This window comes from Cydia strobilella, chromosome 3 (assembly GCF_947568885.1).
Source record: "Cydia strobilella chromosome 3, ilCydStro3.1, whole genome shotgun sequence".
Lineage (NCBI taxonomy): Eukaryota > Metazoa > Arthropoda > Insecta > Lepidoptera > Tortricidae > Cydia > Cydia strobilella.
In genome coordinates this window covers 17629066-17639662 of record NC_086043.1, presented here as the reverse complement: position 1 = coordinate 17639662, position 10597 = coordinate 17629066, and the positions used below count along the sequence as shown (strand labels likewise).

The window sequence follows — 10597 nt, the reverse complement described above, 5'->3', positions numbered from 1 at the left end:
TTGGTACGGAGTTAAATACCCGACCCGAAGACATAGGATAGTTTTTTTTTATCAATCATCATCATCGTCATCATTATCCCACGCAGACGAAGTCGCGGGCAGAAGCTAGTTATGTATATTATATTATTTATATGCTTTCGTTTGATACCATAAACTTGCTCAACACTGCCTGGCTTGAAAACAACCCAAACAACCTTTACATCTCAGCATTAGAAAGATGGTAAGCAATCTTGACGTGTCTTTTTATTAAAACACGCTTTTTAATAATATAATGATGATATCCGCAACAGGCTTCGTCACTTTTTTTTTTAAATAAAATAACCGTCACGAATCGCACCTGGTTCAAATGTCCCCATTACGCTGGCAGCGTTACCGCGCTGAATGGCCAACGAGATCTGTTGGACCAGGTACGATCCGGATAATATAATTGTCACAGCAAATATGTAACAATTATAAATCACATACGATTATTTGAAAAGAATGTAAATGTAAATAAACTTTCATGAGTAATATTAACTCATTTTTAATAAGCTTTTTCAATCATTGTCCAAAAACAAGACACGTCAAGATTGTTTACCTTTTTTCTAATGCTAAAAAAACGAACTATACATAAGTTATAAACAACCCTTCGGTATTACCTAGAGGTCCTCCCTTCGCTAGAGTATAACTTTTTTTCAAGCCAGGCAATGTTCGGCATGATAGGCAATAGGGTTGTTTCCTCTACTTAAAATAAATTATTTCACACCGTGCACGTAATTTAGCACTAGATCATTATTAGAAAAACATAGATAGCAGTTATTCTTAAACACCATTTTTATTTTATAAATCGGATAGAAATATAAAAAGTAGGTGAGTTGACCGTGACGTCACTATACTCGTTTTCATATAAATTCCATACTTGCAAATCGTTTTGACAGTTCTAATAAAGAAGCTGATTTGACTAGTAGGAAAGTAGCCTATAATGTAAAAGTTTACGGTATACTACCCATGTGTGTATGACAATATGAGTAGGTATAGTTAACGCTATCTCTACTGAGCTCGTTCACTTACGTACTAACAATGGCATTCTGTTAAACAAAAGCCATTATTTCTTTTGTGCCTGAGGCTCACACACAATAGCCACGCGATCAGGCACAAAGGCCACGCGCTCAGGCACAAAAGAAATAATGGCTTTTGTTTAACAGAATGCCATTGTCAGTACAGGTAAGTGAAAGAGCTCATCAGTAGATAGACCGCATACTATACCTAAGTAAGTGTTCGTAATTCATACAGCTATTACTTATACAGGTACACGTCTCGTAGGTTTCTGTTACTTCAGCCAGAAATGGTGTGTTAAAGACTGCCAATACTGCAGACGCTAATGGCTCGTGCAAGTCGTGCAATCAGCGGAGTGCCCTTTGGCTGCAGCGCTGCAGCCTGCAATGCACTGCACGCGAGTAGTTGCTTGCAGGCCGGGTTATGCTCCATGAATTCCAATTGCAGGAAAATTAAATATTAAGGAACTCGTGAGGAGGAAGTGGTGGACAAATAATTCGAAAAAAAAAAACAAATTAAAATTACTTATTCATATACCTATAGTTCGTTTTTTTAGCATTAGATAGAAGGTATCTTGACGTGTCTTTTTATTAAAAATCACTTTTGAAAAATAAGTCACAGCAAATATGTTACGATTATAAATTATATTACGATCTGTTACATTCTTTTGCTTTTGTAATATAAACTTTTTAAAAGCGGTTTTATATATTTTTCAATAAAAAGACACGTCAAGATTGTTTACCTTTTTTCTAATGTAGAAAAAACGAACTATACTTAAAGTTGGAAAAAAACAAAGTTTTTTTACGAGTACCTATTTAACTACCCTTGAATAAGCTTGTGCGTATAGCAGTATAGCTATATTGTCTGAATCCTTTAATTACATCCTGCAAGTTTCATGGTTTCTGCAGGAAGCAACTTTTGAAATTAGAGGCTCGGAGCATTAAGATATAATCGGCAAACGTGTTATAATAATTCTACAAAAAAAGCCTACATACTTGAACTTCCTACGTATTTGCACTTTCGATAACGAAAGGTATGTAGATGTACTAAGTACATATTCTTGTAGGTACGTACTTGCATAGTTCTTATACACGACTCACAGCGCAGAAACAATACGATTAGATACGAGTAATACACAGCATCGAAGTTTTTTTGCTAAACTCTAACCATTACGTTAACCAGCTATCAATCAATAAACAGACACCACCGCGGCACAACTTAGAACTCCAGTCCTATCTCCGCCAATCACGAGTCGCTATCCAACCAAAACGGAGCATCGTATTATGTACATCATCAACTTAAGTCCTTGTTCTAACCAGACCAGAGTCCGACAAAAACTTTTTCGCAGAATGCAAATTAAATGAGGACGATAAACAATTTAACTTCAAACGAAGCCGCTATTTCATTTTAGCAGTTTATATTTAGTAACAAGATGCAAAAAAGTCTATTTGGTAGTACGTACAGCGACCATCTAAAGTAGCGTATCAGACTATGCGGCAAATGCATCTACATTCAGGTTAACTGGAAGAGATCCCTCTTAGGGATAAATTCGCCTTTGTACTACTTTTATCTGATGTAACCTTGATTCCTTTTTTTTTCGTACAATAAAGTGTTTACTTACTTAACAAAAAGTTATATATATCTTTGTATACATATAGAATAATTAAACTGTTGCAGAATCTTTTGAACGCAATGTCTAGGTATATCTTTACCTATTTGGAAAAGTAATCGAGAGTGGCAGATACTTTTTTCGCGTTGTTTCATAACCTACTGTTACTGTACACGCTTTAGGTATGTGATACCGATGTAACATCGGCCCGAAACAAAGAGATCATGCGCTAGATTAGAAGTGGTATTGTTCGACTGTTTCATATGCATAGGCTTTATCGAAATTTTCATTGCCATCTTAACTTCACATGTGATCGAAAAGTTACCAAACTCTTTGAGATAAAACTTATATGAGAAATAACGTATTTTACTAGAAACATGTCTTGTTAACTACGCAAGGTAATGTTTCATATTTTTACGTATATTTACGTATCTATATTAGCTAAGTATATGTAGTTCTTAAGTTTATTATCTACACTACGCATAGGACACACACAGTCATTTGAAATTTCGGTTCAGACGAAAATACATAGAAATGGTGACATTGCTTAGGTACATTAGTAGATTTTTTGAAATATTTAACTTAATTAGCATCTATTTTCTTTTATTACTTACAGATCGCTCAAAATATGTATTTAATAATACCCCAAAGTTTGCTTTCTTATAAGAAAATAGGTAAAGTAACTCAATAGGCATCCCATTAAATCTCCAAGATCACTGTGTCAACTCTGATTCTGATACGCGGTGGCAATCCAATTTTCCCTCACGAAATGTCACGCCATGATATCATGTCACAATATGTAAAATAAAAGCCACCTTTTCCTGTACAACCTTAATATATTGTCGCACAATCTTATGAATTTCCTGTTCAGTAGATATCTGATATTCGTAATAAAACAATGGTGTCATCACACTTTTCGTGTATGCCTACTTATTTGTAACAATATTGCGTACAAATACGGTTTTAGCGAACGGATGATGAATATTATATTTTAAATAACGAGGTGTCAATAAAGTTTTAATTTGTTTAAAGGAATATTAATAAAGCCCTTCATTTTATAATTAAAATTAACATTTCAAAATTAATATTGAATTAATCTAAATCCACTGATTTAAGGTTAATTAAATATTTCTTTAAAAAATATATGTTAGGGACCACTGGCAGTTTAAAATATTAATTTACAGCATAACTGATTTAAAAATAATACAAATAAGTTTATGTACCAATTGTGTTACTCTTTTGAAATAACTTTGTTACGCTTTGGGAGTAATTACCCCCAGTTTGGGATCCGATGGCCTAAACCCCTATGCCTACTACTAGTACTTGACATAACATTATACTCATCTATATAAAATAAAAAATATACCACATCGGTGGCAAACAAGCATATATACGACTTCGCTTAAACCACAGATTTAATATGCTTTAACACTAGTTGCATATGTTGCAACTGTATGATTTTCGCCCCGTACCTACAGTAATTGTGAAATCGTAACAGATTCATACGCCGGGCCGGGCCTCATTTGATCGCGGGTCCCGAGGGCGCGCCTTTGCCTTTGACTTTGAGCGCGGCTCGCCCCGCAGAAGCTATCTGCTGTTTGTTTCCACAGATTTTTCTTGTTAGCTCGGTGGGAAAGTAGAAATGGAGCGGTTGAGAAAATAGTCTGGTACCTATGTGTTTTTGTAATGAGAACATTAACATTATGCTACAAAGTGCAATAAGTAGAAACGGGATGTGGCTCTATATTCGATTCCATGTAACCTGGCTTTGCAAGCTTTTGGTAGATTTTTCTAAAGTACCGAAAATACATCGTAATTTTAGAAACAAGTAATATGTGTGTATAGTATGTGTGTTTTAAAAAGTAGTAGGAGGAAACCGATAAAAATAGTTGATATGAGCGGTACCATTCTACTTCTAAAAGCTCATTCGCTAACAAACCGATATCACAAATATATGTTTTACCTTTATTTGTTCGTATGGTTAATAGTTTTTGTACTGCCTGTTTGCACAATACCTACAGAACAGTTTAACTAAAATATTTTGCGTATAACTAAATTTGCCCCTGTTTGCCCCATTCTAAGCTTTGTCCCTGTCCCCATTAGGTACAGTACAGTAAGTATAGATAAGACTTTATCGCTTGAATCGCAGCAGGACACAATACACAATATTAAAAAAAATCAAGTCAAAATATTACAATAAAAACTCCAAAGGCATATCAATTGAGATGTCACAATCTAAGATTCACACAAAAGCACATTCATAGAGTCCTTTCTAAAGAGAAAAAAGGTATAATAAATCTCGTTTTGAGGTGACAATTTAAGTACCTGCCGGGCTGCGAGCTCACGGTTTGACAAAGCGTAAAATAGAATTAATATTTTTTTTAATTCTAGTTGCCAGGTCGCACCGCACGGTTATGCGGTCTTACAGGCTATTGTAATGATCGAGGTAGTATAGTAATAATAAATGGAGAAATGTACGGGTTAATTTTACTTATTAGTATAGGTATCACGGCAGTCCAACATAATATAGGTAATAAATATCTGAGAGACATATAAAAACTCAAAAATGCGCGTTTTCCCAGAGATAATACCTAGCTAGATCGATTTTTCGCCCCCGAAAACCCTCATATAGCAAATTTCATCGAAATCGTTAGAGCCGTTTTCGAAATCCCCGAAATAAATATGTACTAAGTGTATTCGGGTAATTCCGACTACTTCGAAATGTCGGCTAATTCCGAAAATCACCCATAATTCCATTGCAATAGGTGATTTTCGGAATAAGCCGACATTCTGAAGTGGTCAGAATTACCCGAATATACTATATACAAGAATTGCTCGTTAATTAAATAATAATTAAATAATTAATAAGATGAAATAATCTATGCGATTGAAGAGCAATAATAATTTGTATGCGTGAACCGTGAATGGGGTCTAGCTAGTGTACACAATAACATAAAAATGTGTCAAAAAGGGCGTCCACGCGGTTGGCTTCAGCCCCACCATAGAGTAACTTATACTAGAGCGGTACTGTCATAGTAAATTTTGTAACCCCAGTAAATTCACTGCCATCTGTCGACACAATTTAAAACTAAAAATGAAGATTTATAAAAATACGATAAAATGTATTTAAATATGGATAAATGACTTTTTTTATTTGCATTAATTATTTTTATATGATTTTGTGCCATGTTCTTTCACTGGTAGGCTTTAAAAAATTATAAATAACAAACGAAACCGTCAACGCCCTCTATACGAGTGTAGGCCAAAACTAGTGGCGCCCTCTGATCGAGAATCAAATTTTCGTGATTTTCGAGGCACGTTTTTTCCTTAGACTGTATCCATCTATTACAGAGTTATATCTATCTTTGCTTACACCAACACTCCTTGATTTAACCATTGTAGTTCCTTTGGAAATGAAGACAAATTTCGCAGTAGCTAGCAACTGCCCGGCTAGCTCAGTCGGTAGAGCATGAGACTCTTAATCTCAGGGTCGTGGGTTCGAGCCCCACGTTGGGCGACTTTTTTTATTTTTATTTCTTTGCTGCGAAAATATTTTTTTACTAGTGGCAGTAGTGTAGTCGGACTTTTTGAAACTGAATCATTCAAATGGTTGTAACTTCTAAATAGAATGATCAGAATATTTTTTTGTTTTGAACTTTTAGAAAAACAATTAAATAAATATTGTAAAATTTTATCCGGTCATAATTTGACGTCAGTTGAGACTACTAGCGCCATCTTGTGTTGATAACGTTAACTGAAATCTTTGCAAGACGCCAGTGACGTGTAGTTATGTAACCAACATATTGATTCCAGATGTATCGTGTAGATGGCAGTAGTAAACGGTCAAAATTGTTTTGGACTATCCGAAATTAGTATTTAAACTTCAGAACTAAACTAATTTAATAGGTTTACCATAGGTTTACCTATTAAATATTTACTAAAATCACAATAAATATGGATAAAATTTCTTGTTGTTTACTGTGCCTTTTTGTTATTTGGTCTCTATCAAAGATAGATATAACTCCGTAATAGATAGATCATAGAGTAACTTATACTAGAGCGTTACTGTCATAGTAAATTTTGTAACCCCAGTAAATTAACTGCCATCTGTCGACACACTTTAAAACTAAAAATAAATATTTATAAAAATACGATAAAATGTATTTAAATATGGATAAATGATTTTTTTATTTGCATTAATTATTTTTATATGATTTTGACCCATGTTCTTTCACTGGTATGCGTTAAAATTATAAATAACAAACGAAACGGTCAACGCCCTCTATACGAGTGTAGGCCAAAACTAGTGGCGCCATCTGATCGAGAATCAAATTTTCGTGATTTTCGAGGCACGTTTTTTCCTTAGACTGTATCCATCTATTACGGAGTTATATCTATCTTTGGATAGATACAGTCTAAGGAAAAAACGTGCCTCGAAAATCAAGAAAATTTGATTCTCGTTCAGAGGGCGCTACTAGTTTTGGCCTACAGTCGAATAGATGGCGTTGACGGTTTCGTTTGTTATTTAACAATTTTAACGCATATCAGTGAAAGAACATGGGTCAAAATCATAAAAATAATTAATGCAAATAAAAAAAATCATTTATCTATATTTAAATACATTTTATCGTATTTTTATAAATCTTCATTTTTAGTTTTAAAGTGTGTCGACAGATGGCAGTGAATTTACTGGGGTTACAAAATTTACTATGACAGTACCGCTCTAGTATTACTCTATGGTCTCTATAGTTCATGTGAGTGTGGTGGTGATGTTACCTACTTATCCATATCTAGCTATACATAATACACCTACCAACGCGATTCATACCAACTGTAAATTCACTTAACGCCTTGTGCAGATCATAAAAAAATAATTACTATTATAGTTTTAACACACGAAAAAGGGTAGAGGTATTTCTTGGAGCAGGAGCAGGAGGTTGTTTGTAGCGCAAATAAGAAAAGAGTAGCGTGAATCTAAGCATATCTAAGCCATCCAAGAGACTTATTTTAATACAATTTCATTCAAACTATTGGTGAATGAAATGGGTCAAAATTCTTTTCGTTGTCTTTTGTTTCTGACCACTCTGTCACGCTTGTATTTTTGTCTTTTATCAAATAAATAAATAAAAAATCGAGTGCTATTGCATGTTTTTCTAGCTGTAGATTATAATTCACACGAGAAAAATGAAGAACTAAATTTCACCCCATACAAAAAGCTCCACTGGCACATTTTTGGGGACATAAAACAAGATAACGAAAATAATTTTGACAATATCCTACTTGGTACAAACTCTGCGTCCTAGTTAGGTTATGTTATAACTCCGTAATAGATGGATACAGTCTAAGGAAAAAAACGTGCCTTGAAAATCACGAAAATTTGATTCTCGATCAGATGGCGCCACTACCTTTGGCCTACTCTCGTATAGAGGGCGCTGTCGGTTTCATTTGTTATTTAACAATTTTAACGCATATCAGTGAAAGAACATGGGTCAAAATCATAAAAATAATTAATGCAAATAAAAAAATCATTTATCCATATTTAAATACATTTTATCGTGTTTTTATAAATCTTAATTTTTAGTTTTAAAGTGTGTCGATAGATGGCAGTGAATTCACTGTGGTTACAAAATTTACTATGACAATACCGCTCTATCTTATTATATCCTCTTTGTATATACTTATATAAAAAGACTTGAATATAAATATAACTGGAGTTCAAACGGAGTTAAATTTACAAAAAAAACTTGTCATCACAAAAACATTACATTCACACGTGTCTTATTTTTATTTATACCTAAACCACAGCACCTTGAGACAAAAGAAGTTACTTTTGAACATTATTGCAGTAATTACTTCCTGTGGGACATCGTTTAGAGCAATCTCGTAGTTTATATAAGTCTGCGCACACGCAACACCACCTTTACTTGCAACGGACGACGCCATGGCTGCTCTCTTCTGCTTCACCATTTGGAGTAAGGCTATAGATTTATCGGGGCGAGTAAATTGTTCAATAATATCTGAAGCACTTGATACAACAGGTGTTCAAGATATTTGTGAGCAGTTTGGCCGCTCCAATATCATTGAACCATGTTTTTATTTGTACATGTGTCTTCTGAATATAGTGCACACAATAACCACCATTGAGGCAGGGGTCGCCAAACCTTTGAGAAGAAGTCAAGAGCCAACTACAGAAGAAATCACCAGTTTTAGGAAACTCTAAGAGCCGCAAATCATGTTTTCAGTGGTCTGATCACTAGTGTAATTCGTTTTTGGTAACTTGAAGAGCCGCATGTGGCCGCGAGCTGCCGTTTGCTGACCCCAGAGTATTTAAATAGTTTCTGACGGATTGTTAACGAGTTGCATTAAATATATTATAGCGTAATAGTTAGCGGTGACTAGTGGCCACCAAGGGCCACTTGCACCATTCAATAACCCGGGGTTAACCGGTTAAACCTGGAGTTACCATGGTTACCAGTACAATTTGATACTGGGTTAACGGTTTAACCGTTTAACCCCTGGGTTAGTGGGATGGTGCAAGTGGCGCTTACGAAATACTTCTGGCCTGGTATTGAGTAAGATATTAATCTGTATTTGTATCATTTATTTTAATTAATAAGTCATAATGGTAATATTACAATACAATAAAATATTACATTTCTTACAAATAATTATATAATTACACGAGGTAATTTAGTCAAAGCCGTTCGTTATCGCTTCCGGTGCAAAAGTGCCCATAATGCTCACGGCATTACCCCGCTGGATTGCTATGGACACCCGTATCTCCCGGACGTCTGTATTTACCTATTGTTAAAATTATACCTACCATTGCCTGTTTCAGTGTTAGTGTCATCGAGTCAAAGTATTTCATCAAAATTGGACTTTGATGAGACTGGTGAATCATCATCCTCCGTAATGACGAACGCAAGCCAACCCAACGATGAAGATGTAGAAGTGAAACACACAATAGTTGTATCTACCAAACTCAAGAATAATAATAGGAGAGGCTTACATTCTTCAAGTGATGGTATGTATAATTATTATGAAGTGTAAAAGTTATAATACCGTGTACAGAAGAACGGATAGCCTGACGGACATGGCTATACTAAGGATGACTCACACTGGATCGGTCTGGGTCCGGGCAGAGGCTTCGTTTCCTAATGACGGGTGATCGGTGGTAACGTGATTATTTATACCTATAGAGGACAAAGTGTCGGACGCCTCGGCTCGAACCCGGGCCGTTCTAGCGTGACGTGACGTGAGTCATCCTTAAGAGCTCCCACTTGATTACAAAACCATAAACCCTTGTTTACCTTGTGTGTCGCTCTTAAAGCACAGGAATTGTTTATATTAAGGTTGTTTTTCAGGGGACTTGGGAGCGTTAACATACAATATAGGCCGTACAGCAAACAAACAAGAAGATAGCAGTGAAGTGCCCATCCTCTACGGCCTACAATCAGTTGAAACCACGCAATTAAGAACACCCGACTCCCGTTTCAAGAATAGAGTTTACCCAGACTCCGTATTCATAAATAGAAACATCCGAGATGACTACGACCATTATCCCAACTCTGCAACAAATCCAATGGCATGGAAACCGTCGAATTTCTTCAATAATATAAATTGGAGGAATCCGGACAGTGAGAACCAAGTTTATAATCCGAGACCTAATCCGGGAACAGTGAAATTTCATAGGAAAATTACAGATGATGGTATGAAGGAATTTTACTGCAGAAAATGTCAGGAATTTAGTAGAGGACTCAACCCTGTACAAAGTCCGAAAGGCTGCGTTCAGGGCAGAAATGCTTGGATTTACGAAACCACTACGCCGAAGATGAAAATTGACGGGAAATTGGCCAAATTAAACTAATGCCGTTGTCATTGTGTTTCATTGAAGTCTCGGCGATGCTTGCTAGCTGATGTTATCTATACATTAAACAGACCTTGATGCTAATG

General features: G+C 35.5%; 1 protein-coding gene and 1 non-coding gene across 2 annotated transcripts; both read left to right on the top strand.

Annotated features, from left to right (window-relative positions):
* Positions 1–6088: 6088 nt before the first annotated feature.
* Positions 6089–6161, top strand: Trnak-cuu (transfer RNA lysine (anticodon CUU)). Its single transcript has one exon. It is a non-coding gene; the product is annotated as a tRNA-Lys (tRNA).
* A 2332-nt stretch (positions 6162–8493) lies between these two features.
* On the top strand, positions 8494–10520 carry LOC134756019 (uncharacterized). The gene is made up of 3 exons (XM_063692791.1): positions 8494–8616; positions 9483–9668; positions 10009–10520. Exons 1-3 carry the CDS (start codon positions 8586–8588, stop codon positions 10509–10511), a joined length of 720 nt encoding a protein of 239 aa, XP_063548861.1. The 5' UTR covers positions 8494–8585; the 3' UTR covers positions 10512–10520.
* The last annotated feature ends 77 nt before the right edge of the window (positions 10521–10597 follow it).